The sequence below is a fragment of the Scomber japonicus genome, chromosome 9, assembly GCF_027409825.1.
Source record: "Scomber japonicus isolate fScoJap1 chromosome 9, fScoJap1.pri, whole genome shotgun sequence".
NCBI lineage: Eukaryota > Metazoa > Chordata > Actinopteri > Scombriformes > Scombridae > Scomber > Scomber japonicus.
In genome coordinates this window covers 21,114,852-21,141,613 of record NC_070586.1, presented here as the reverse complement: position 1 = coordinate 21,141,613, position 26,762 = coordinate 21,114,852, and the positions used below count along the sequence as shown (strand labels likewise).

General features: G+C 39.8%; 1 protein-coding gene across 3 annotated transcripts; it reads left to right on the top strand.

Annotated features, from left to right (window-relative positions):
• On the top strand, positions 1–25,569 carry clip1a (CAP-GLY domain containing linker protein 1a). 3 transcript variants are annotated; one of them, XM_053326200.1, is made up of 26 exons: positions 1–204; positions 5,062–5,361; positions 5,884–6,473; positions 6,964–7,088; positions 7,192–7,408; positions 7,502–7,699; positions 8,097–8,188; positions 8,458–8,518; positions 11,312–11,416; positions 12,636–13,544; positions 13,749–13,865; positions 14,258–14,315; positions 14,438–14,521; positions 14,622–14,778; positions 14,955–15,120; positions 15,282–15,497; positions 16,641–19,094; positions 20,156–20,293; positions 20,378–20,484; positions 20,597–20,717; positions 20,822–20,874; positions 21,336–21,453; positions 21,964–22,114; positions 22,234–22,286; positions 23,442–23,569; positions 24,485–25,569. In XM_053326200.1, exons 2-26 carry the CDS (start codon positions 5,274–5,276, stop codon positions 24,711–24,713), a joined length of 6,735 nt encoding a protein of 2,244 aa, XP_053182175.1. In that variant the 5' UTR covers positions 1–204; positions 5,062–5,273; the 3' UTR covers positions 24,714–25,569. The 3 variants fall into 3 exon arrangements, with proteins under 3 accessions (XP_053182175.1, XP_053182176.1, XP_053182177.1); XM_053326201.1 differs by lacking the exon at positions 11,312–11,416; XM_053326202.1 differs by lacking the exon at positions 16,641–19,094.
• Positions 25,570–26,762: the final 1,193 nt, after the last annotated feature.

Sequence of the window (26,762 nt, the reverse complement as noted above, 5' to 3'; positions counted from 1 at the left end):
CTGTACCGGCGCTCAGGGGCGGTGCAACACCTCACCGAGCACGTCGTTTTCGGTCGGACAACCACCGTTGACGTTCCTGTCGGCCGTTGGACAGTCAGCCTGCTGCGGCTGATCCGAGCAGCAGTCGTCGTGGTTCCTCCACTTAGCCCGCTAGCTGTATATTCTTTTCCTCTCAAGACGTAGGCTCCTCCAGGAACATAACAGGTACAGTATTAGCTTACACACGCTGAGGCCATGTATCTTCCCTTTTAAACTCGCTTTGCTTATTCTGTGCGGGTAAACCAGGGGAATAAGAGGAGAGGTGAAAGTTGTTCAGGTAATGTAGACGCTAGTGAGTTGAGGTTAGTTGAGCTAGCTAGCCTCTTCCCGGTCCACCGGCTCGGGCCTCACTGCTAACGTTACTTAGCAACTAATCACGTCTATTCTTATCTTGATATGCGGGCCGGGATTCATTTAAGCCGGAGAGGTGACATTCCAGTATTTGTTAAACATTATACGGCAGGCTATCTTTACAGGTGATCGAGCTTATCTGTAACATTTTTATGTGCTGACTCTCAACTTGTAGCAGCAGTGTGCCCTGCTGGAGCTTCGGTGACATTGCGGAGACTTTTGGACTTGTGGAATCCGCTTGAACCACTCTGCTTAAAGACACTAGTCGGTCAGTGAGTTATTCAGATGTTTGAACATGTGGATGTGCTCGTCTATTAACGGGGGTAATGTGTCAGAAGAGAGGTAGACCTAGCTGGTAAGGTAAGTTAGCTGACACCGTGGTCTTTTTCTCAGTGTCTAATGTTGCCAGATGTGCCACCTCATCGACAGCTCTCAATCCGCTAGCTACCGATAGAGGTGAGGGCGGGGTGACATTAGGAGGCCATTTCATTGGACAAGACCCCCTTTCCCCCCCTTCTCCCGTGTAACTTCATTAATTGGTTAATTACAAGGACACAGGGTGCAACATGTCTGAAGCAAGTGTGTAATATTGGAGCCTCTGCGTTAGACAGTTTTGCGGTTTCAAGGCGTGACCCAGGCTTTCAGTAGCCTCTCTGTTTCTAGACAGGAAGCAGTGTAGCTTATTTGGACAGATTGATATGACTAAACCTTGTTGGATTGCAGTCATTACTACTTGGAACATTGGGATAGGATTTATTTGGTATTTCTGCTTATCAACATGGAATTTAAATCCAAGGTGGGTCAGAGAGTGGCTTGCATTTCCAGGCTAAGACATCATTTTATAGATATTTTACCAAAATCTTTAATCTTTTTTTTTTTTTATAAAGATACACATAAGTTCTATTAGTTGATTAAAACCAATATACATAATTCTGGGAAGTCTGGATTTTTAAATCATCACTTCACTGGAAACCATTATGATCTTAACCCTTACATACTGGCTGAGTCCGATGTGACCTGTTTTGACATTTGACAGCTGTAAAAACATCCCAAATGTCTGTTCCCTGAAATGTGATGCACAAAAATGAAAATATTTTAAAATGTTATACTTCGGTATAGCTGCTACAAATTTTTGTCCATTGAGGCTGTTCTAGGTCAAAGGTCAAATTTGACCCATATCTAGTGACATGGCTTTTAGTTGATTGAATAGTTAATAGTTTTAATAAGATAGTAGTTATGAGAATTTCTTTTTATGATGTAGCAGTGAAGACAGATGGCTCTAATGGTTATACAATAAACCCCACAGTTCGATCAAATTCTTCATAAAATACATATGGTTATATTTTCATATCTTAGGTAAAATAGGACTGATATTGTTTGATAGCTGGTGTTTCTCTCCAAAAATGAGTAGTGTAAAAAAAACCCAAAATACACTCTCTGCTCTTTGAAACATTAATCAAGGTTTAGTCACTCATTTATTGATCAGTCAGATCGACTATTGATGCTTTCTAAATAGATCTGTGGTTCAAAATTTGGTATAGACACTTTTTATGGGAGAATTCTTAGACTGGGAACATACTGCGAGGGTGAAGAATATGATCAGTATGTGAGGGTTAATTTTACTCACATATGTCTCAAATTTGATAGATCAGTTTGTGTAGGACAGGGTAGGTGTTGACATATAATGCCTCTGGGTGAAATGTGTGAGGTTTGTTAACTTTAAAACACACTAATCTGTATTCATAGACACAGAGGACGCAGGATTCTGCTGGATCATATTATGCGTTTGTTTGTGTCCAGTTGGTGCTTTTCTCCACCTTCCTCCGTCGGTGCTAGCGGGAGCCTACGTAATCATCCCAGCAGATGTTTCCTCATGAAGGAAAAAGCACAGCTCTCCTTGGCACTGTGATGACGAAGCAAGAGGAAAGGAGTGTAGGATAAATCAGTTAATTCAAACTTAAGATGTAAAGGTGTACGTCTTCCTCCCCCTAGATTGTGACAGTATTGTTACAGCCTCACAGATCCCATTTAAAAAAAAAAAAAAAAAAAAAAAAAAGTCCTGCTTGCTACTGGTGTGCAGCAGAGATTGAGAGGGATTCACCAACAGCTAAAGGCTTCACATGTAGACGGTCAGTCACAGCTGGACCTGCTGTAAAAACATTCAAAGGAAACCTATTCACACTTGGTTCAGTACTCTTGATGCCAGCAGCTAATATTAGCCTCTGAAAGACAATGTGGAATGAAAACACACCGTCTTGTGTAATCACTGACACCGTGTCATCGGTTAACAAATATTTGGGAGGCTGAAATGGACGGAGAGTGTTTTGTGTGCTACTTTAGTCAGCAAGATATCCTCTAAGTCAGCTACATCTGTCTACAGACTGATTCTGATTTATTTTGCATGCAGTTTTTTGCAAATGCACTTGATGACGATGATGAAGCTCAACTTCATAAGGAGTCTCAGGACTGTTCCTACATGTTGCTTGGAAAACTTTTGCAGCAGAAATCAATCACTACGCATGGAAGTTGATTATTTCTCTGCTGTCATTTGAGAAGTAAGCTGTATCTCAGTTCTGTTTTTCAGGCTAAAATTTGTTTATTCATGGCAGAGCGTAGCTGAGCACTGGACAAGTTTATTCTAGTCCAGAATTTTACTTTTTGATGCAGCACTGGATTACATTTTCTTACCCTCATGCTAAACATTGGTATTTGGCCTTCTTCCTAGCTACAGATTAGAGTGAGAGTCAGTGGCAAAAGATTAACATTACTGCAGTGGGAAAGTCTCCAGACTAAGTGGATCATTTTCAGCTGACTGCATCAGCTCGCCAGTCAAAGCTGAAACATCCTCAGTTAATACTCACAAGACGGTCGCAGTACAGCGACGTGATTTTCAAACATGTTTTCTGTAAGAACGCACCAATTAATGCTTAATATTTTTTATCATATAACACTTAAGGGTCGATTAAAACCCCATGAGCCTAAATGTTAACATCTGTGACATTTTTAAAGTTGAACTTTTACACATCACTTCTCATACAGGCTCTTTATCTATGACTTTAACTTCCACCCTGCAGGCGTTCACCCATCACAGTACTTTTCCCACTCTGGATGTTCCCTGACCCGAGGGTACCAATCAGTGTCATTCAAAGGCACTGTGGGTGAAAACTGGAGCACGGCTTTCAAACTAGGTCGCAGCCCAGTGACGGCCACCCTTCTTTCTCTCTGCTGAGAAATATCTTGGAGAGTGAGAGAGTGAGAGAGCGTGTCCTCTCGGTTGTTTGGTGAGCTTACGTGCCATAGCTCTAAGGCCTTTTCAGAAATGGAAGGTATGTTTGTGTGGCGGCGTTGAACATGCTCTATATTAGATTCAAACCCAGACTAAGGTCAAGCATCTTGGCTGACTTTAAACTGACTCAAAAGAGTTTAATGTCGGAGAAGTGAGGAGGCAATGTTTTATAGGTTTCTCTCACATTGAAGGACATTTTAAGGACTTCAGATCTAATCCAACTCAGAACATTCAAAACATGTATATTGTTTGTTTGCCTCAGGATCCTTCATTTATTTAACACTGATTGTTCAAATGAAACCTTTTTGTTTTTTTTACTATCGTCGACGTTTCCTATATTTTATTTATATGGTCTATGGTCATAATTAACAGTTACATTAATTTACCCTTTTTAGTCCAAAACTGAGGAGCTGAAGCAAATTACAACTACATATTTGATTTGCACAAATCATTGACCCTAAATCTGTCCTAAATATAATAAATAATACAATTTATTAATACTGAAAGCCCCAAATAATTACATGCATGTAGTTTCCATATTATTTATGTCTGTGTTAATGACATACTGTCAAATGTAAGATTACAATATGACTTCATGATGGAGACCTTTCAGCCTTCTTTATAATCACACACATGATATTTCCAGGCCCTCCTGATAACCACTATTTTAGGATCATGTTGACATAGTGGATCACCCTCGCTCTCTGTCGTTTGTAGTCTGCCTGCCGTGGTAAAGTTGCTCAATCGAGCATCAGATTTTGTGTCGTAGTGTTCTTTGCACCTGCTCTGCAGAGGTCCTGTTCGTCTGATGCAGCCTCTAATAAAAATCTGTAAGTCCCTTGGCCTGAAACTCAAGGTCAGTCATATTGTCAGCCTACAAACAACAGGAAGAGGACCGTGTTTAAATCGTGCGTTCAGCCAATCTGTGGTGAGATTATCTACAAGCACGATAATCTGCTGCTGCTGGTGGTGGTCTTGTTCCTGCAGTAATCCCGTTTTAGAAAAAGCTTCCAACCAGACTTGCATGATTTTTATATGTCACAATTTTAATTTGAGAGAGAGACTGTGTGTGTGTACAAGGTCGCAGATGATGAACTACTCAGGGGTTCATGATGGCAGTAGAGCATAGACTGCATATCGTCTGGCCTTTGACAGGGTATTTTTAGGTCTGACGGTGACGCGGTCTGTGCTGAGGATCTTGTTGTCATAACAGAAACAAAATGTCTCCATTAACACAGCACCCCAAACAAAGTCAAGCCTTCAAGACATATCTGTGCTCGCTATTTATTAGTACGCTGAATTATTGCTGTCAGTGGCACCCAAAGCAGATTAATGAAGTCAAGTAATGTTTTTTTCTCTTTTTTTCTGTCACTCTCTTCACACAGGGTCCTTTTTGTGAGCACCACTTTTTTTCTCCCTCCTCCCTTTTCCTGGTTTTTGTTTAATATTTTTAGTTTGTTTTTTTATTTATTTTCTGGTGCGGAGAGAACAACTTCGCTGTCACAGAGCTGCAACTAGTTGTTTTGATGGTCTGGGGTCAGCCTGCACCCACTGACGGACATAAGCCTTGTGGGTCTCACAGAACACAGGAGGAAACATGAGTACAGCCAAGGGCAGCGGGATCAAAGGGCCCAGCAAGATAGCCAGGCCAGGGACTGGAGCACCCAAGACCAACCCCAGTACAGGTGAGATTCTCTCCATGTCTACATTTTTCAGCTTGTTTTTCCCCGTCGGCACTCTGTAGCGGACGGAGTTGCTTCTGTTTTTATTTTGTTTCTCACTCCAGTAGGGCTCATGAATGTGACGTTACACCCCTGCTTGGTAGCTAAATTTTATGTGTTTTAACAACTGATATGAAAGCATAGTTCTCACATTCCTTGAAATTAGGAACCTCTTGTTTTGGTAATGTCGAGCTGAAAATGTATCGCTGAAAAGAAAAGGTCACGTCTAACACAAACTGCTGTGGATGTGACAAACCAAGGTTAATTAAACTCCTCGTGAGTTATGCATCATTATATCATTTGATTTAATTATATAATTATTTATTTCACAGGTTTAATATTAAAAGACATTTAAACAGGAAAGATTAAACTCATAGATTTGAATACAACAATATTTCAATGTTTTGCCAAACATTTGCCTTCCTCATACGACTCAGTTACCACAATGGATTTTTAAAAAGTCTTGTTCTCTTTCCCTTTCTAAAGCGAAAGCTGCTGCGGTGGACAAATCATCTGCAAGTGCCAGTGGAGGAGATGGACAGAGTGCTGGGGAGGACTTCCAGGTCGGGGAGCGAGTATGGGTGAACGGGAATAAGCCAGGCTACATACAGTTTTTGGGAGAGGCACAGTTTGCCCCTGGACAGTGGGCAGGGATTGTTCTAGATGAGCCGATTGGGAAGAATGATGGCTCAGTGGCAGGAGTGCGCTACTTTCAGTGCGAAGCCCTTCGAGGAATATTTACTCGCCCATCCAAGTTGTCTCGCACAGAAGGGGAGGCCAATGGAACTCAAACGGCACCGCCATCCCGCGCTTCCTCACCCACCCCTTCAGTTAGCAGCGTGGCCTCCCATACTCCCGCCAAAAAATCAACGTTACCCTCAACTACCACAGCCAAGAAGGCCTCGTCCACTACACCAGCTACACCAGCTACACCAGCTACACCAACTACACCAACTACACCAGCCACACCATCTTCCAACCTCGCACGCACAAACAGTGAATCTGTGTCCAACCTCTCAGAGACTGGATCAGTCAAAAAAGGGGAAAGGGAACTGAAAATGGGTGACCGTGTACTGGTAAGCTGTATGTTATCTCAAAAGAAAGACACATTCAACACAGTGACAGTGACACATAATCCAGCCTTTGCTACTTAGGTGACAAAATTAGTATCAACATGAGTCACATTACTAACTTAGCTCACCCCTCCTGACAGATTCCCTTTTTTTCTCCCTTTCCAGCGTTGGGAGGCTGTGTAAAACATTATGTAATGAGGAAGTGTCACACACTATTGGGTTGCAGTAAACATTTTCACCATTACCATATTTAGTACTATGTTAACAGCTGTGCATTTAAGCAATTTTAAGAAAAAAAGAAAAAAACATGTTCATTTTCACATGTTAACAGTTTGGTCTCATCCAGTTTGAGGCCAGCACATGTTTGTTTCTGTTGCTTTGATGGAATTATCTCACTGAGGGTTTATTACCACGCAAAGCAGATTACTACGTAGGCCTCTCTTATCTGTTTAGGGGATTGAATACTGGCTAATATTTAGCTCTTTCTTCTCAGGTTGGTGGTACAAAGGCAGGAGTGGTACGTTTCCTCGGAGAAACAGATTTCGCCAAAGGCGAGTGGTGTGGTGTGGAACTTGATGAGCCCTTAGGAAAGAATGATGGGGCAGTGGCAGGCACAAGGTACAAACACCACCAGATCTGTAACTAACTACAAGGAAAGTTTTTCAACCTGTCAGCCACATGACTTTCAGTAGTATAATTGTATTCAATTATCTGTCCCCAGATATTTTCAGTGTCAACCCAAGTATGGATTATTTGCTCCAGTGCACAAAGTCACACGAATTGGCTTCCCTTCCACCACACCAGCCAAAGCAAAGACAACGGTTCGGAAAGTAGTTGCGACACCATCAGGGCTGAAGCGAAGCCCCAGTGCCTCCTCCATCAGTACCATGAGCTCTGTGGCCTCCTCTGTCAGCGCCAAGCCTAGCCGCACAGGCCTGGTGAGATATGAACACACTTTGTCACGGTTCCCTAGAGTTATAAGTCTTTTAATGTGAAGCCTTACAGACTATATCTCTTCTTTTTCTCCATAGCTAACAGAGACATCATCACGGTATAATCGTAAGATTTCAGGCACCACAGCCCTGCAGGAAGCGCTGAAGGAGAAGCAACAGCACATTGAGCAACTTATGGCAGAGAGGGACATGGAGAGAGCTGAGGTCGCCAAGGCTACTAGCCATGCTGGAGAGATGCAGCAAGAAATTACCCTGCTCAGGGATGACCAGGAGCAGGTCAGCTCACTGACTGGTTCATTAATATCACTCATGAGCCTTCTGTTGATCATAAAGTGGAAGTTGACTGACCCTAATTTGCAGTGTTTACATTTAGAATCATTTACATTGAGTGAAAACTTGATCTTTTCATCTCACTAGTCAAGCTTACATAATTAATTATATTAGTATATGCAACACATTTATATAGATGTCACATAAAAATAACACTAGAGCCGATCTTGTGATAACTGAGGCGAAAAATTCTGATTCTGATAACTATAAATAATAACAACCCCCATGCCTTTTTATTTTTTTTTAATGTTTATCGAAGTGTAACCTCATCTCTTCTGCTTAGTTGCAAGTTTATTCACTCTAAATGGATAATTTTGTCCAATGTCTGACCTTTTTGTTAAAGATGGAGTCTAAGATGGATCAGTTACGTGCCTTGGTAGAAGCTGCAGACAAAGATAAAGTAGAGCTGCTGAATCAACTTGAGGAGGAGCGTAGGTAAGGACAAAGACACAAAGTCCCCCTTGACAATATGCCAGTAACTGTTGTGTTCGTTCCAGCACATCGGTTTGTTGAGACCATAAATGATAAAGTGGCAGCTAAGATCACAATGCTGTACTATTACAGTCTTATAAAGTTGTAAGAAAATTGGTGTGCCTCAGTTGGCTTAACCTTTCTCTTGAATATTATAGTATAGAAGTCGTTTGTTCCCAATTTAAGTTGAACCAAAAAAACCCAAACCTGACACTTTTTCCTCTGTTGAACAGGAAGGTGGAGGACCTTCAGTTCCGTGTAGAAGAAGCTTGTATCACCAAAGGAGACCTGGAGGTAAATACACAACACAGAGCTACATTATCATACGTATAACACATTTTATTAAATTAACATTTGAAAAATAAAACATTGATCATAAATAAAGTCAAAGCAGACTGCAAGTCAGATATTGCATATTTCTGTTGAAACAAAAAGTTGGCAGGTGTGTGTAACATTTGTTATGTTGATTTAAATATTAGATGTGGAAACGCCCTGCACCCTGGTTCTATGTCAGACATTCAATTCACATTAACCATGTTTTTATCAGTGACTTTAAAATGAATTAGACTTCTTTGTTTACATCAGTTTCTCTTGTGAGCTTGCGTCACTTGTTAATGAGCATTACTCGTCACAGAGCTACAATTGAGTCCAGCAATGACGAAGCATTTGCATTCTCTGTTGTTATCAGTAGAAGATACGGACTCTACAGTCTCAGTAGATATGTTTGCATGAACTGTTTGATTCAGGCTTCATTTTGCATCAGGGCGATGAGTTGTCAATTGCACACAATGGTGCATGAAAGCTTGGCTCACATGACAAAGCCAGGCTATGTCCAAACCACAAATGTAGAAGTACCCAGGCCTGATATCCCTGAGAACTAAAACTAAAACTGTCTGGTTGAATGACATATTAATTTTGCTGTACTAGTGTTAGCCTAATGAAACACTATATTATAAACATAATGTGTTTAATCTTTACCTCATATGACAAGGTTTTATTGTCATAGATTATTATAAAAGCTAAGGGGACTGTTAAGAAAGTGTCAGTATTTTGCTTCTTCCCTCACATAATAATGTAATACAGTGCGATTATTCATTGTCTTTTTCTCAAGTGAGTCAGGTTCTCATCCCAAGTAAGATATGCAAAATACTGGGGCTCAGTGGTGTCTGTGTACATATCTGATCAAAGGATTTCTTATTTATTCCACAGTGCTTCATAGGGGGCCATCTCAATTACCCTGAAGGCATCCAATCTCAAAATAGGTCTTTAAAATGAGGGCTACAGGGTTAGAATACCCCTTTATCTTTTTTTCAAAAGCTTGTATACTAACAGTTTATTACTTACTCACAGCTGTGGATATATTAAAAACATGCATGCAGCTTGAAATACACCAACAAACAACACTCCAAACGGGTCAAACTCAAAAATACTTTGTTGACTTCAAGCTGTTGAAGGTGTACTGTTGTGCTATAACCCTCAGTGCCTCCCTGTTCAGTGATGTGACATTATTGCTTCTTCTTCCTTCTCGTCCTCTTCTTTCATGTCGGTCCAGTGCTCAGCATGGAACCACTGGAGATGCTCCCTTGTCATTCCACCTCCCTATCACATACCTGAATTTAGTCTACCCACGTCAACTACAGGGGGAATATCACTTAACTTAACAATAACTCAAATGTAATTTTTAGGATAGCACACTCAGGTAACAAAAAGTTAAACGTCTTATTTTTAATTTTACAGTGTCTGAGTAAACACATATTCAGAGTTTCCAGAAAATATACAATGAGCCCTAAAATGTGTTTGTTATAATTTTATAATTACTTCCATCATGCCTAATTCATCACTTTTTATAGGTAGTATTATGTAGTATTATTCAGTTTAAACATAATGGTTAAGTTTGTCACATTGTGTCTACTTAATGTGGACAAACCTGACAAATGTTGCTGACTAAACATTTAAAATTGGTGGCATTCCCCTTTTTTTAAAATGAAACTTTCATAACAAACAGCATAATTTTGGCAATATGTAAGACTAGGACACAAAACTGTGCCAGGAAGTTTGTCATAAATTGTCATAAAACCCTTATTCATAGCACACACTACCAAGAAGTAAAAAGGGAACTTTCTGTTTCTTGAGCCACACATGCTTTTGTGTTACTGATTGATTTTTGTTAAGTTGGTCACAAATCCTGCACATGGTGGTCTGATAACTGGTGGTTTCTGATACAGTACTTACATTATACAGTGTGAATGGCATTATCACTAAAGAGAGAACGCAGTGTGGGTATTGATAATGCTACAGGCTACATGAGGTCACCAGTATGGCATTACTGTCCCTAAGTAAGTCTTGTCTAATAGATCAGAAAAGTACAACAAAGATTCACGGTTTAAATAAAAATATGTCATAAATGCAGAAAGCAAAATTAAGTATTTTTTTATTGAATTCTTCCATTCTTCGTTGTTACATCAAAATGGAAATTGTACAACATTATCTTTTGTAAGATTTAATGCACCGACTTTATGTTACAGAATGAAGTGTGGGTGTCAGGAAACAATCAGCACTGCTTTCTCTACATGATGTGATGAAGTCATTTCTACTTAATTTTCTTGCTGGCTTGACACACATTATCAAATTTTCTGTGTATCATAACAATCAATATGCTTTGTTCACCAGGTGTCAATTTTGCATGTTTATCTCTAAACTGCCTCCATCAACATACTCATTCTGCACATCCATAATACGTGTTCCCCCTCTATTGCTGCTTGTCTTGTATTCCCCATCAATCTTTCACAAGAATCCCTGTGTGCAGCTGTTTATGACACAGCCTGAAAGTTCTGCATGGGGTGTCTTCCCATCTCCACTCACCCATCCCCTCAATACCCTCCCACCCCAACCCCAACCCCATCCCCATAAACTCATACACACACACACCTGTATACACACACACACACACACACACACACAACACTATCATCATGGTCCAAACCCCTCCATCCTCTCTCCTGTCTCCTTCCCTCTCTGTCTGCGTTGGGCTGGCATGTGATGGTGGCACTGGTGTGTTCTCTTCCTCTCCCCCTTGTTTACTAACAGACGCAGACCAGACTGGAGCATGTCCACATTAAGGAGCTTGAACAGAGCCTGCTCTTTGAAAAGACCAAAGCTGAGAAACTCCAAAGAGAGTTAGAAGACACTAGGGTAATGAATTCTGCTCTGCAGCATGCTGCATTGGTAAAGGGGGCTTGGGCGGGGATAGTAGCCGAAAAGGGTGCAGAGAAGTCCCGAGTAGTAACTGAAGCTTTGCTTTGTATTGGCTGGTGGTGAATGAACCCCACAAATTCCTTTTTCTGGCTTCACATGAAAAAAATAGAATAATACTCCTCCTTTTACGATAAAGAAATGAAATCAAATATTCCATCATCAATAAAATTAGATTAGCAAATTCAGCTAGAGAATGATTTTGTAACCATTTTTCTCCTGAAATTCTCCTGAAATGTTAACCTAACCTCAACCTTTAAATTGAGCTGTTTCAAATTGTTTTACATTTAGAAGAATAATATTCTTTTATCACTGTCAGAAAACAACCACATGCAACTTTCAGCTGTCTTGCCTGACAGTTCCCTTATTTGCGCATTTTTCCAATAAGTTACCCAACCTGAACTCACTCTTGCTTTACTGGTATCACTGCTTAACCAGACAGACAAACTTTTCCCTCGTCCCCAGCTAATCCTTTTCTCGATTATCCTTTGTTCTACTTCCCCAATCCTTCCCAGCATCCATTTGTCCTGCTTATTTGGTGTCCCTGCTTATTTTGTGTTCCCCTAGAGTAGTCATAAGGGGTATCAGTAAAAAATATAGTTCTGAAGTTTCAATAGGCTGAGGGCCTTAGTTTGCTGTTTTGACAAATAATTTATCAAGGAAATGATATTGATTGAAAGATTCTTCTGTCTTAACAGATCATTACCGTAAATATATCGAAACAGCAAAAAAAGATTAATCTTTGAGAACTTAATTGCTGTAAATTAGTACACACATGTCAGTGCTCCATAAGTTTTTTTTATTAGTTATAGGTAAATGAATGGTGGAAAATGTCTTGCACACTCCTACAGCTCCATACATGCTTTCAGTGTTCACGTCCATTATTTGAATCATACCCTTTATAGCCACAAGAGGTCAGTATAATGCCTTTTTTGGAAACCATCTCCTCTCATTAAGCAAGCAAATTGAACAGTTCTTCTAATACATTACTTGAGTTTTTGGAAGTTTTACCATTACTAAGTGCTTTATCTATTGTGGCAGCACAGTTTACCATTTAGTTTTTGATTGCCTCTATATCAGTCCAAGTATTCTTAAGTCTCTGGTTCAGTTATGTCAGATTGGGACACAATTTTGAATAAAAAGATTTCTGCTTTTAAAGGTTGCTACTGTGTCGGAAAGATCCCGAATTATGGAGCTTGAGAAGGACCTTTCCATGCGAACCAGAGAGGTAACTGACCTGCAGCTACGTCTTGGGACCCAGCAGGGCTCTGAGGACTCAAACTCTAATCTGTCCCCCCTTCTGGAAGAGATAAACTCTCTGAGGGATCAGTTGGCTTCCCAAGACACTAAGCAACAAGAAGAGCTGGTGAAATACAAGGAGAAGCTGGAGACTCAAGAGAAGACCCACAGTGAGGCAGTTGCCCAGCTTCAGGCCTCATCCATTAGGCTCTCCAGTGATAACGAGCAGCTGCAGATGCGCTTAAGCCAGGCTGAGAAACAGAACACTGAAACTATTGAACAGTGGCGTTCCAAATTGGAGTCTGCCATTTCCTCTCATCAGCAAGCCATGGAGGAGCTGAAGCTGTCCTTCAGTCAGGGCGCAGGTGAGCAGGCAACAGAGCTTGTAGAAACCAAAAGTGCACTTGAGAGGCAAAAGTTGGAGCACCATTTGGCTCTAGAGGAGGCCGGTGCCAAACATGAAGCTGACACTAAAGCTTGGATTCAGGAAACACAGGCACTGAAGGCACAGCTTTCGTCTTTGACTGACGACAAAGAGCGACTGGAGGAGTCACTACGGTCCAGTGTTGAAAGAACTGAGGAGCAACATCTTGTGGAGATGGAGGATGTCCTCGGAAAGCTTCATGCTGCTGAAATTATGGTTAAAGAGCTTGAGGAGAAACAAGCAACGTTGGCACAACAGGCCCAAGACAAGGATGAAAAAACCAAAGAGCAGATGGTAGAACTGGTGGCTCTGCGCAGCCAAGTGGCACAAAGTAACCAGGAGTGTGTGACCCTGAAGACTCAGTTAGAGGAGGTTCAGAGCCAAGAAAACTCACAGGGTACCAAGGTGGGTTCTTATTCTCTCTCTCACTATTGTAATATCACATTTGATTGTGTCTCATGTTTTTATCAGAATGGTGTCTTGCATTTTCAGACAATAATTCTTTGCCATTGTTTTTTGTTTTGTTAATGTTTTGTTTTGATGTGTTTACCCAAATTCCTTTGCTATTTGCTTTTGCTCTTTTGTCCCTTTTTACTTTATGTGCTGAAGGTCGGTGAATTGAACTCTTTGTTGGAGGCTCAACAGCAAGAAGTCGTCTCCCTACAGCAGAATTTGACCACTGTAAAACAGGAGAAGGATTCCCTTGAGCAGGAGCTTGGAGGCCTGGTGAGGTTTAGTACTTAATATCGGAAGTGGATACATACAGTTCATCTTTTACTTTTAGTACTGCAATCACTGGTCTTCATCAGAGAGTTTTTTCAACAAATTGTGTCAAGGATGCACTGAGCAAAAACATTTTACAAACTAGATTATAAAGTAATGACTTAACTTACTTTAAACTTATCTTAAACTTAAACATTTCTCTACTGCAATTCTTTGTTACTTATCGCCCAACACAGGATCTACAATGACTCTAATTTAAGCACATATCTGTTGATGTGTCTGTTGGTCTCAAACATCACTACATATAATGCAAACACTGTACAACCTATGGAAACATTAAGCAATCATCTAGACTTTAACAAAAAGTTGACACCCAAGTTTTTTTCCCCCTACAGAAACAAAAGTTGTCCGAAAGCACAGAGGAGCAGACTAAATCAGGAAAAACAATGCAAGGTAAATAATTTCAGCAATTATTCTTTTTTTCAATAAGTAAAACGTTTTTCCTACCATATTGTCCCATCATCTCCTAGAATTTGACTTTTAGGCTCTAATGTGTAGCATTTTTCTTTTTGGAGAAACTCTTGAGAAGCTCAGTAAGAAGGAAGAGCAGTGCACATCGTTGACCACAGAATCAGAGTCTCTTAGAAGTCAGCTTAATGGTGAGAACTGCAGTCTCCTATATGCTAAATGTTCTGTAAGGAAATTACATCATTGCTGTCACCTCATGACCGTGAACAAACTTTACTTGACTTTACTAAGGGCTGGAAAGGAAGCTGAAGGCTGCAGATGAAAAGCTTGAACAGCTTGCAAATGACAAAAGCAAGCTGGAAAATGATATTTCAGACATGATGAAGGCATCTGGGGATAGCTCAGTGCAGCTAACCAAAATGAATGAAGACCTCATGCAGAAAGCAAGGTACCACACTTTGTTATACTCCTTTTATAGCTTAATTACTGCACTTTAAACACGTTGTATTCATTTATATGTTTTATAATTACTTTTACACATCTGTTGCTTTTGTTTTTTTACATTCTGTAATATAGTTGTTTTTAAGTATCTAACCTGTCACTCTTTTTTCCATTATCACTCAGGAGGCTTGAGGAGCTCCAGAGTCACCTTGCAGAGGAGAAGGAGAAGGTGGCGGAGTTGAACGAAAAACTCCAACAGGATACATCCCGCAAGAACCAGGAGCTGAAAGAGACCAGAGATGCACATCAGTCTCAAATAAGTAGCCTTCAGGAGAAGGTTGCTGCCTTGGTTAGTAGCATAGGGTAGTCACAAATAATGGGCTTATGTATTAAAATCATATGTCTAAATCAGACAAATTGTTTTATTGACATTAAGATCTGTCAGACAGGGTTTATACATCGGAGGAAGTGTGTCTTTTTATCACTTGGTGACTCAAAATTATTTTCTAGGAGAAGACTGTGCAAAAGGGTGAGACTCTGACTGAGGAACTGAAAACCTCACAGGAGAAAGCTCTCTCCCAGGCCTCAGAGCTTCATGCGAAGGAACTTGAGGTGCTGCAGGGTCAGGTTGACAAGTTTAAGCAGGAACTGTCGGCCTCCAAGGACAAAACCCAGGAACTACAGAAGCAGGTGTCTGAGCTGCAGCCATACAAGGAACAGGTTCAGGTGAGAACAAACCTGCAGAGGTAGATGTTTTTCAAATTGCCACGTTTAATGTAAAATGTTATTTTATGTACTTCTGATTTTACTAATATTTGCTCATATAAGATCATCACCCATGCTTGTTGTAGACGAGAAGCTAATACCAAAAAATTAAATCTCTAAACTAAACAAGCCGATGTAAAAAATGTCACGTTGTACACAAAAACAAAATGTGAAATCAAGCTTTACAACAAAGTTATACCTGATCATTTGTAACTGGGTAACCTCTTTTGTCTTTATGTAACATCAGTGGTTTCTGTACATTTGCAACATTTTCACTCTTAGTTACCATAATATAGATTATTTGTGAAAAATTGTTCACTTCCCCCTGACATTAGGGCTAATGTGTTGTGGACTACATGCTTGCAGGGGTGCACCTGATAAATGTATCTCTTGGAATTAAATTTGAGATGATTAATGGTTATTGGAAAAGATGAAGAAATCCTTAATAGTAAAAATGTAGTTTATCCAGTTTGTCGTGGATTAAATGTAAAGTAATTTACAGTTTAAAGATTAAAGTTGGAGAAAATCAGTGTTACAGATGTTTAGTTACCTATTGAGACTAAGTAGAGTGTGTTTAGTTATTTGAATCAAATGACATGAAGAGATAACAGCTTTTATAAGTACCCCTTCTAGCATTAGTTATCAGTTTGATATTTAATTTAAGTACATTTTCACTTTTTGTGTGTCTTTTACATAATGGCTGTGTTTTGTTGTTAAAAAAACCTCAACAACAATACATAGAGAAAAACTTTTACAATGTGATTCTCTACAATAACAGTATGCAGTATATACGATGCTGCAGGTGATTGTAATCATACACTCTGACAGCCAGCAGCCACTTTCTTTGTTCACATGCCAGCCAAAATTGTTATTAATGTAATTAATACTTTTATTTAAGTCAAGTAAGAGCTAAAGTGAAAATGTCCTCAGTCATTGTGGTGTAAGCTTGTGGCGTAACCTTTTTCCATTTTAATGCCTCTTCAGCTCAATCTTTCCAGTTGCATATCACCTATGACCATCTGCTTGGTTTATTTTGGATTCATTCTTACTTTTCCCTGTATATATATTCCCCTCCTTTTTTTTCTTTCAACTTTATTTTCCCAGTGTCTTTCTGCTGAGCTTGACTCCTACAAGCATGAGGTTGAACATTTGTCCAAAAAACTGGAAATGCAAAATATAGATCTGGAGCACATGTGTAAGGAAAGAGAGGATATTAAAGCTGAGAAATGCAAACTGGAGAAACAGCTTTCAGATGTGCAGAGCAAGCTTTTTACTCTCGAGACAAGTCACAAGGAGCTTTTAGTCCAGAATGAAGAACTGCTAGCAACCAGAGATAAGCTTTCAAAACATCAAGAGGAACTACTCACCAACAGCAAGCGTTCAGGTGAAGAAAAAACCTCATTGAACAAGGAGCTGGAGAAGCTTAAAAAGGATCTTCAGGATGTGCAGAATGAAAACGCAAATCTGAAGCATGCTAAAGGTGAACACGAGGCCCAAATTGAGGAGCTTCAGAAACATAATGCAGAGAAGAATGACATGCTCCTCAAGCACAAGCAGGACATCCAGCAGATTGAGGCTAAAAAGAAGCAACTACTCGAGGATTATGAAAATGCCTGCAAAGAAAAGAACAGGCTTGAAGAGGACCTCAATGAAAGCAAGACTAAGCTCACATGTGAGAAGGACAATTTAATTTTAGAGAGAGACTCTGCAAGAAATGCCAAAAAGTCTCTGGATGCAAAAAATGCTGAGTTGCAGGCCAAACTTAAATCGGTGAACTTTGAGAAAGAAGATCTTACGATGAAGAACACCCAGCTGCAGGCCCTCACAGAGACGTTAACTAATGAGAAGGCTGAAATGTCCTCTGAAATCAGTGCTGCAATCTCGGATAAAAAGAGCCTTGAGACAGTGAAGGAGGAGCTCCAGAACAAGCTCAGTGTCACCAAGAAAGACTTGGAGAGTTCAGTCCGTGAATGTGAAGAACTTAAAGCGTCAAAGCTGAGCCTGGCCAAGATGCTGGACGAGTTCAAGACGAGCAATCAGGTGACTGATTCGGAGAGGCTTCACCTTCTGCAGGAGAAAGATGACTTACTTGCGATCCAAAGAAAGGTCTGTAATGAGAAAGAGGAGTTAATCAAAGAAATACAAGAATTAAAGGAGAAGCTTAAAGTCTCAACAGAACAGCTGTCTCAGTCCAATGAGAAATTAAAAGACACGTTATCATCTTTTGAGCAAGAGAAGCAAGCGTTTCGGCAGCAGAGTTCAGAAACTGAGATGACTCTCCATGCTATACGAAAAGAAAAGATGAGCCTGGAATCGGCACTAGAACAGCAGAAGATGGATTATGAGCGTTTGGCGGGGGAGAAGGGAGAGTTAGAAGATAAGCACACGAAAGCCAATTCTGAGAAAAGTGCTCTTTCTCTTGAGCGAGATAAGCTAGCTAGCGATATCCGAACAACTAAAGACCAGTTGGACAGTTACTCCAGATCTAATGCCGACCTTATTCAAGAGAAGTCTCATTTAACAGCAATGCTAGAGGAAACAAAAAGCCAGAAAGACATAGTAGAAGCCGAGATAAACTCTTTGAAACGAGAAAAGGCTGATCTTCAAAATGAACTGCAGAAGCATAATTCTGATATTAAACTTCTTGAAAAAGGCAAAAGTGAGCTTGTTCAAGAGCATAGTAAACTAAAAATGGATTTTGAGAAAGCTAATTTAGAACTTGTTCAACAGGTAGATAAACTTACAAAAGATAGTCAGCGTTTGCAATCATTGCAGGATGAATCTGACAAAAACATGCAGTCCATGCAGACAGAGAATAAGAAGCTGCTTCAGGAGCTCCAGGACTTAAAATGCCAGAGTGAGTCAGTGTTGGAGGCCAAGGTCCTTCTTCAGAGCCAGCTACAGGCTGAGTCTAGTGAAATGAATAAAGTTATTTCTGACAAGGACGTTCTCTCCAAGCAAATTGAAGATCTGCAAAACACATTGTCCAAACTTAAACAAGAAAATGAGAAGATTTCTTCAAACCTCAAGAATGCAGATGAGAAAAACAAGTCTTTTGTGGAAAATATGGACGCACTTGGCGCGCAACTGAAGCAGCGAGAGCAAGAAACCAGTCGGCTGTCCGAAGATAAAGAACAATTATTATCTAAACTTGAAGAGATGGGCAAACAAATGACCGTCCTGACCACAGAGAAGGACGATCTTTTAGCTGGACAGTGTAAATTAGAGCAGGACGTTTCTTCTCTCAACACTGGCCGGGAAAATTGGCTCGCAGAGAAGTCGAAGCTCCTTGGAGATTTAGAGAAGTTAAAGGCTAGCCAGCAACAACTAGAGGTTGATGTGAAGACCCTAAAAACCGATAAAGAACATTTGGAAAAGCAGTACAAGAGTGCTGTCGCAGAGGTATCGGCTTCTGCCGTCGTGAAAGAAGAGATTTCCTCCAGCATCTCACAGTTAACAGCTCAGAAGGATGCCCTGCAGGTGGAGAGAGATGAAGCTACCCAGCGAGTCAGGCAGCTCGAGTCCCAACTAAACAAAGCTATTTCTAAGCAGCTTGAGGTATTCCTCCAATAGTAATCACTGACACACACTGTAGAGTGGCTGGGGCTATGTCACCTTCTCACTGCATGCTTGCACGTTCGTCTTCCTTTCCCCTTTACTTTTATTTTTGTGCTTAACTTTCATCTTCCATTTACTAACCGCTGATGACTACCTTTTAGTTCCCAGCCTTTACTTGCTCTCCTGTGGGCTTATAACGTGATCTAGCATGAGGCAAAATTCTTCAGGTTCACATAATTAACAAACACCATCTGATGGTGTGTTATATTTCATTTGAATGTTTAATGATGTAAACAGACATAAAAAAGCTGATATATTAAAAAAAAAAAAAAGCTAGATGTGGGAATTTCTCAACATATTGCTGTTAGTTTAGTTTTACGATACAAGTGGAAACAAAAAATATTAGAAATTACTGCTCCAATCTGTTTTTCATTTGGTTCAATTTTGAGGTTTTTTGGGTTTGACTTCATGCAAAACCTCTTTGAGCAGCTTGCAAATTACCCTTCAAAAATAGTATGAACAGAAAAATGAAATATCTTGACACAAGCTAGCGTTTACATAGCAACAGATTGTTACTATCATCATTAAGGATTCATTTCTGCAGTGGTATGATTTGAGAATGTCCTACATAGACAGCTTAACCCTTTGTTTCTTATCTGACTTGTTGCATAAGCGAATGGGAAATCCTTATCTGTATCCGTTCTGAGGCCACAGGTTGTAGAGTATTGTAGAGTACCTACTAATAATTTCCTCTTTAGTTGAATAGACATGTTATTTCTTTATAGGAATGTACTTGAAAATTAAAAGAACTGAAATTTGCATAATTGATTATCAATAATTAAGATGGTTAATTCATCAGGCATGCACTTAATTTATTAAGTAACGCTAAAATTACATCATTGGTTGTGTTCAAATGATGCATTATGAATAGCTGAATAAAATGACCAACAAATGTCTCATTCTGGTTGTTTGAGGACATCAGGTGTTGATGTCCACCAACCAGTCACTGCTCTTAATATAAAACAGCTCTTAACAAATGTTCCTGCTCATGCACGGTTTAGGCTTCAGAGGCTTCAGGCCAGACTGCTGAAGTCCTCGAGCAGCTGACAAAAGAGAAATCCAGTTTGCTGCAGGAGAAAACTGAAGCCCAGGCTCTGCTGGAGGAGCTGCGGCGTTCCAAGCAGGAGACGGAGACACAGGTAAGAGAGAGAAACATATGAACAATAAAGTGGAAACTTGGGTGAATGTGTCTTGAAATTGTAAATATGTCTTTATTAATTTAGCTCGACGCATTGAAAAAAGAGAATTCCCAGCACCAAGATGATCTGAATGTATCCAAAGAGCAGCTTTGTACAGAAACTGAGAGGACCAAGAGTCTGTGCCAGGAAATGTGAGTCTTCCTCAGTTTTAGCTGTTAATAACTAAATAGCATGAAGTCGTCAGAGTGTTACCATAACTCTGAATTTGTTAAATGATTCTAACATTTGTGTATGTGAACTCAGTGAGAAGCTTAAAGAAGCAGTTTCTGTGAAGTCGCAGTCGCTGCAGAAGATGCAGGATGAGAACAACAAGCTGACCCAGGACCTCGACAGCAAACACAAAGGCCAGAGTGATCTTGTGAAGGTGCAAAACTTTACGTCTTTACTTAAAAAGCATCTGAATATTTTGATTATGAGCTATTAATCTGCTGAACATGATTGAATTTAAACTCTTTTTTTTTTTTCTAGCTCAAGGATGAGCGCTCAAAACTCAAAAAACAGTTGGAAGAGTTGAAGCAAAGGTAAGAGAATAAAGTATCATTTTATGATTCAGGCAGTTCCTCAGAAATCTGGAAAATCCACCACTACTGTGAGTTTTTTTAAATCCTGTTGTCTGAATAAGCACCTGTTTGACAAATAATTAAGTAAAATATGTAATATTTTTCTATTCCTAAGCCTGCCAAATAATGCTTTCAGGTACTTTACCCCTTTAACATTATGTGCTGTATGTCAACAGCCTGTAATAACACTCATTTATTAACTATGGTGGCAGATGATATGAAACATTAAGGAAAGGCACACATACATTTTACCCACCTGCTAAACCTTTTTAATATGTGCATTCACTGCTGATTTGGCATGTTTTAAATTATATAATTATTTATTGGAAATCTTTTGAGAAACATTTTGGAAAATTATGTTTTTCTCATCCTGGATTGCATACCATACTTCTGAGGTTGAGTCAGTATTGTTTATCTTACAGTGAGAGCACCTTGAAGGAGCAGTTGGACAAGGAGAAGGCTGCCCTCCAACAGTCCATCCATAAAAACAGTGCCTTAATCTCAGAGAAGGACCAGGAGGTGGAAAACATGAGGAGCCAGGTGAGACTCAAATGCATGATGGTACTCGCACTGTCAGCATGTCTGGTAGCTTTTTTTAAACTGGAGACAGTGCACAATATGAACGCTGCCCAGCCAGCAGATGCTGAGTGCACAGAAAGATTGAGATGCACCCTCAGGTCAAAATCTCAATGCTGTTTTCTTCTGGTAATGTAACAGATTCTGAGTGATAGAATATGTAAGAGGTGCTTCCCCTCCACGGCATTTCATATGTCTGGAAAGCCCATTTGTAGATTTTAACATTGTTTGCTATCCATAGTACTATATAGACATTTCTTATTTTGAACAGTAACAGGATGTCATTAAATCCTGCGAAACCTTACAGTGCAACTTTGACTCTGATTGTAACGTCCTGTTTATAGATAAATAGATAGATACTGTATTCATCTCCATTAGGGAAATTCAGGTATCCAGTAGCTCATACAGCCACAAACCATGTGACCTTGTTTCTCTGAGTGACCCGGTTACCCACTGATATCTTTTTCCTCACAGCTGACTGCACTGCGTGAGAAAAACGCCTCAGCTAAGACATTGCAGGATACAATTCAGGTCTTGGAGCAGGACAAGGCTCACCTACAGGAGCGTCTTCAGAGACTGGAGAAGGACCATGCTGCAGGGCCTGACGCCATCAGCAAGTCCTTAGGTAACAACGGACTCAATTTGTGACCGCAGCTATTTTTATGGTAGCACCGACCTCATAAAGTCCAATAAAACCGATATTAAGACATTCATATAATCTTTTGTACTTGATGTTGTTTCCAGGTGATGCAGTTTTGGACCAACTAAGGGAGGATAAGGAGACTGCAGAGAGTCAGGTGGGTGCATGTTTGCTCTCAATCTGAAGAAAACCAGTTATAGGGCGGGGGTTGTTTCTGGTTGTTCCTTGTTGGGTTTTCTTGCCGTTCATACGTTCAGTGTAAAGCTGCTTCCTTACCCTGGCCCATGCAACTTTCTGCTTTAGCATTTACTTTGACTCACAGACACTTCTTCATATTTGGGCAGTCGTACGGAAACAGCCTTCCTGAATGCTGTTTGTGAAATGACTGTGCTGCTTACTGAGACATTGTCAAACATACTGATGTAGCACTGTACTCTGAGTAACACAGTTTGCTGTTGATTCATACAGTTATTAACAGTATAATGTTTTTACAGAGGTGAAATGAGTCCAAATTGATTTGAATCTTCCTTTTAAAAGCATTTGTTAGTGTTTCACCCACAGTGGGATGATATGGTGTGTCATCAGTCTCACAACCTTCACTTAGCACAATCACGTTCAGCCTCTGTTGATTATAAAATGTTATACTGTCATTTCTGTGTCAGTGATTGACTTGAATGTGTCTGTCTGGTAGTAGGTGGGTCCTAATTTGAATCTCAATTTTTTTTCCTTCTCTTGTTTAAATCCCAACTCCTCTCCTCTGCCCTGTCTCTGATGTTGGCAATGCTACACAACCATCAGGCAGCGGTTTGTTAATGTTTTTCATCAGCTTCACTTGTGCATGTTTGTCTATCACTGTGGCTGTTATGTGTCGTCGAGTGGGAACTTATGATAGTTGGTGTCAAAACTAAACTAAAGAAGCCTGATTTCAGAATATAGGATTTCAGTAAATTGCACTAAAATGTCAGGTACACTTATCATAGATGCTTAACAGACTTCAGATCTGTAAAGGAATACATTTTACTCATTTGTCGGAATTTTACAAACGTTTCTAGTGACTCATTCTTAGGATGTTTCTTTGGCTGACATCTCACTGTGGTGATTCACCTTCATGGTTAACAGATTGTATTATTTGAGGACATGGCAAAGCACAGTTCTATTTTCTTTGGTTGTTGTCATAGTGCCGAAGCTTCAAAACAACACAATGAATAACACTCAAAGGGACGACACTGTCAGTTAATAAAAATAAATGTTGTAGATGCGTGATCGTTCACCAACAACAGCATTGATGATTCTTTTTGTGTTACTGTTACAGATCGAGTTCCTGAATTCAGTCATTGTTGACCTTCAGAGGAAGAATGAGGAACTCAAGGACAAATTGGAGAAAATGGCAGCTGCCGCTCTCAACGGGAATAATCCAGGCGAGCTGGATAACTACGATAGGTGGGTCCCTTACGCAGCAGACTTCGTCTTGAAAGCCCTTTTACAGACTTTGAACTTTAAGTTGTCTGAGACAGAAGTCAATAATCGTGAGAGAAACATGACGAAACTTTTGGTCGTCAGTCCAAAACTGTAATCCTAGATCTCACTGAGACACATGCAGCAACGAGCGATGTGGAGCTATGGCAACAAATGACGGCTTCAGGCAAAATTATGATAGTGTCAGAAACTTAGGATGAAATACTGACAGTGGGGATCAAGGTCAAGGACAAGGTCAGCTTTATTATCCCAGAGGAGCAAATTGTGGTACAGCCAGCAGCAAACACATACAAAATACAATAAACAATGAAAACTTCCACAAATATTAGACAAAACACACAGGTCACTCATTGACCAGGATTGCTCCTATGTATATGTGTTAGTAGACATGGGTCCACAAACACACCAATCAGAATGCGGCATGAAATGACACAGAACACACAGACCAGTGTGGTGATTTATAGGTAAAAAAAAATGTAAATATAGTTTAAAAATGCACTCACTCTCTTGAATACATCCATGACACACAAAAATTAAAATGATGAAGGTGAAATGAAAAATAATTTTATGTGATTTTGTATTTTTTTATTTTTTTGTAGCAGCACAGTTGAATGATGCGAGGTGATGACGCGCCTCTGCTTTCACAAACTTTAGGTTGTAACACTAGGATTGGCTGTGTGTTCAGCTCCCAATCTGAAAGCCTTAGATTGATACAGTCTGACACAGATTGTGACCAAGAATTTTATTTCAGACACAGCATGACATGCAGTAACCTTACAGGATTATTGTTGTCGTTCAGTCTAAGTTCACCTACTGTGTTGCCTGCTGCTTTATTTATTAATTTTTTGTTTGTGTGTGTGTTTGTTTGTTTGTTTGTAGTCTCGACAAGGAGCCCTTGAAGAAGAAGCCTCCCCCAAGGCTGTTCTGCGACATCTGCGACTGCTTCGACCTCCACGACACAGAGGATTGTCCCACACAAATGCAGATGCCTGACTCCCCCCCACACACCACCTACCACGGCAATAAGGGCGAAGAGCGGCCCTACTGCGACATCTGCGAGGTCTTTGGCCACTGGACCGATTCCTGTAACGACGACCAGACCTTTTGAAGCCTTTCCAGCCCTTTCGTTCGCACAATCACTGTATTTGCACATCATGTCAGATGACGCGGTGCTTTTTGGGGTTTCGGTTTGTATGTGTGCATTTTGTGTGCTCGTTTTGTTTCAAGCGTCTTTATCGTCCATGCCAGCCCTTAAGCGCTCTTATAGGAGGATGTTCTCCTCAGAATCTCTCTCCAAAATATTCAGACATCCAGAGGAAGAATAAACAGTTTGTATTTGTAAGTGACTTCGCAGGAAATGTGTGATATCCTGGGTTTGTGTGTATGAGAAAATACTGTGGGTGGACGTATCATCAAGTCTTCTTCAGATCATTTAATTTATCAATATCATAACATTGTTTGCACAGCTTGTCGAGGAGGGTTACAAAGATAATATAGTATCATAAAAGGTGTTTATTTGAAAATGTAAATTACTTGATTGAAAAACAAATGTCAGTTTGCGCAAAAAATTGGTGAGCTATAGTTTATTTTTTTATGCCTGGAAATACTATGTACTCTTTAATGGTTTGATAGTATGTGTGTAATTTTGTGAAGGGTAATCACAGGGGAGAGATTTGCCCACTCTTGCCTGGAGTGGAGCACTGAAACCTTGTGCTGTTTGGCTTTAATGGGAACTTTTTTTATGGCCTTCATGAAGGGATTGCTGGATAAAAGGTAAGAAAGAAGCGGTTAAACTTAAAGCACTTCACACTTACTGTAAGCCGTCAGTTCCAGTGAAATGGCCTTTCCAGAAAGTTTCTTTGAAATTAAATGATCATTTCTGTATGAAACAATGAAATACGTAGGCATTTCAAATGTTTTGAATATCTGTATAAAATAAATGAAATTTATGTATAAATATCAAATATCTGTGTTGATTGTTTAGTTGGATTCAGCTCACTACACAATGTGTGCATCAGGTTTGTACTCTGTTGCCTTCATATACAATCAACAGGCTACATACTACACCTTCATCATATTTTACACAGATACCAGTCAACCAGTGTTCCCAGTTCTGCCCCTGCCTGCTCCCTGTATTAATGTGTATGGTTAGTCGAGTAAACACAAAGTTATCAGGAACATGCAACATATAAACACAGAATCACATAAAATAATGTATAGTTTTTAATTTACAGTTTTAGAGGGCCGCTCTAAAACAGGACCTCCAGATGATGAACCGAACACACCTTAAACCCATTCAGGTAGTGTTGTATTTCAGTTAGTTGCAAATTTTAAAACCAATTAAATTTCTACCACAATCTGGTTGACAGTGAATCATATGGCTTTCAAGATTTGTGTCATTGTAGCATTTATTTATTCATGCTCAATTTCCATGACATCAAGCACAGATAAGATTATTTAGCTGTGAAAATGACAAGGTAAATCGAAAGTATTATCACATTTACCCTTGCTCTGCTCATAATGGTGTCATTTTCTGACAGATTCATTCCTGTCAGCAGATTTTTATTTCTGTATCATAAATTATGTGCAGAACAAGCAAACTAACATGCAGCATATGACAACAGCTGAGGTGATGTATGTATTTGTATATGTATATGTATTTTTAACAAGACAAGTAGAAGTCATGCTGCTTGGTTTGTATTAGCCTCCATGTGGTGTAAACACTTTTTGTAATTGGCCTAACTTTCCATCGTTTCGTCAGTTTCATCTCTAATTATATTTACATCACAGAATAAACTGTAAGCAGGGTCCACAGACTCCCATCTGATAAGACTTTTGCTTTTAGATGTTTTATAACAAAGTGTATGAAACCTATGACCATTACATTCTGTTTGTGTTACTTTTGGATTGAATTAAAATAAAGATAAATTACAGTTCCTTTTTGCTGGGGACTGCCTGGATCCCCCTCAAGCACAGCTGGAAAGCCCCTGAACCCCACATAGAGAACCACTGATCTATAATCAGGATTGGGAAGGTTACTTTGGAAATGTAATAGATTACTAGTTACCCTATTTGAAATGTAATAAGTAATGTAACTATTTCAATTACTTCATAAAGTAATGTAACTTATTACATTTGATTACTTTTTAATTACTTT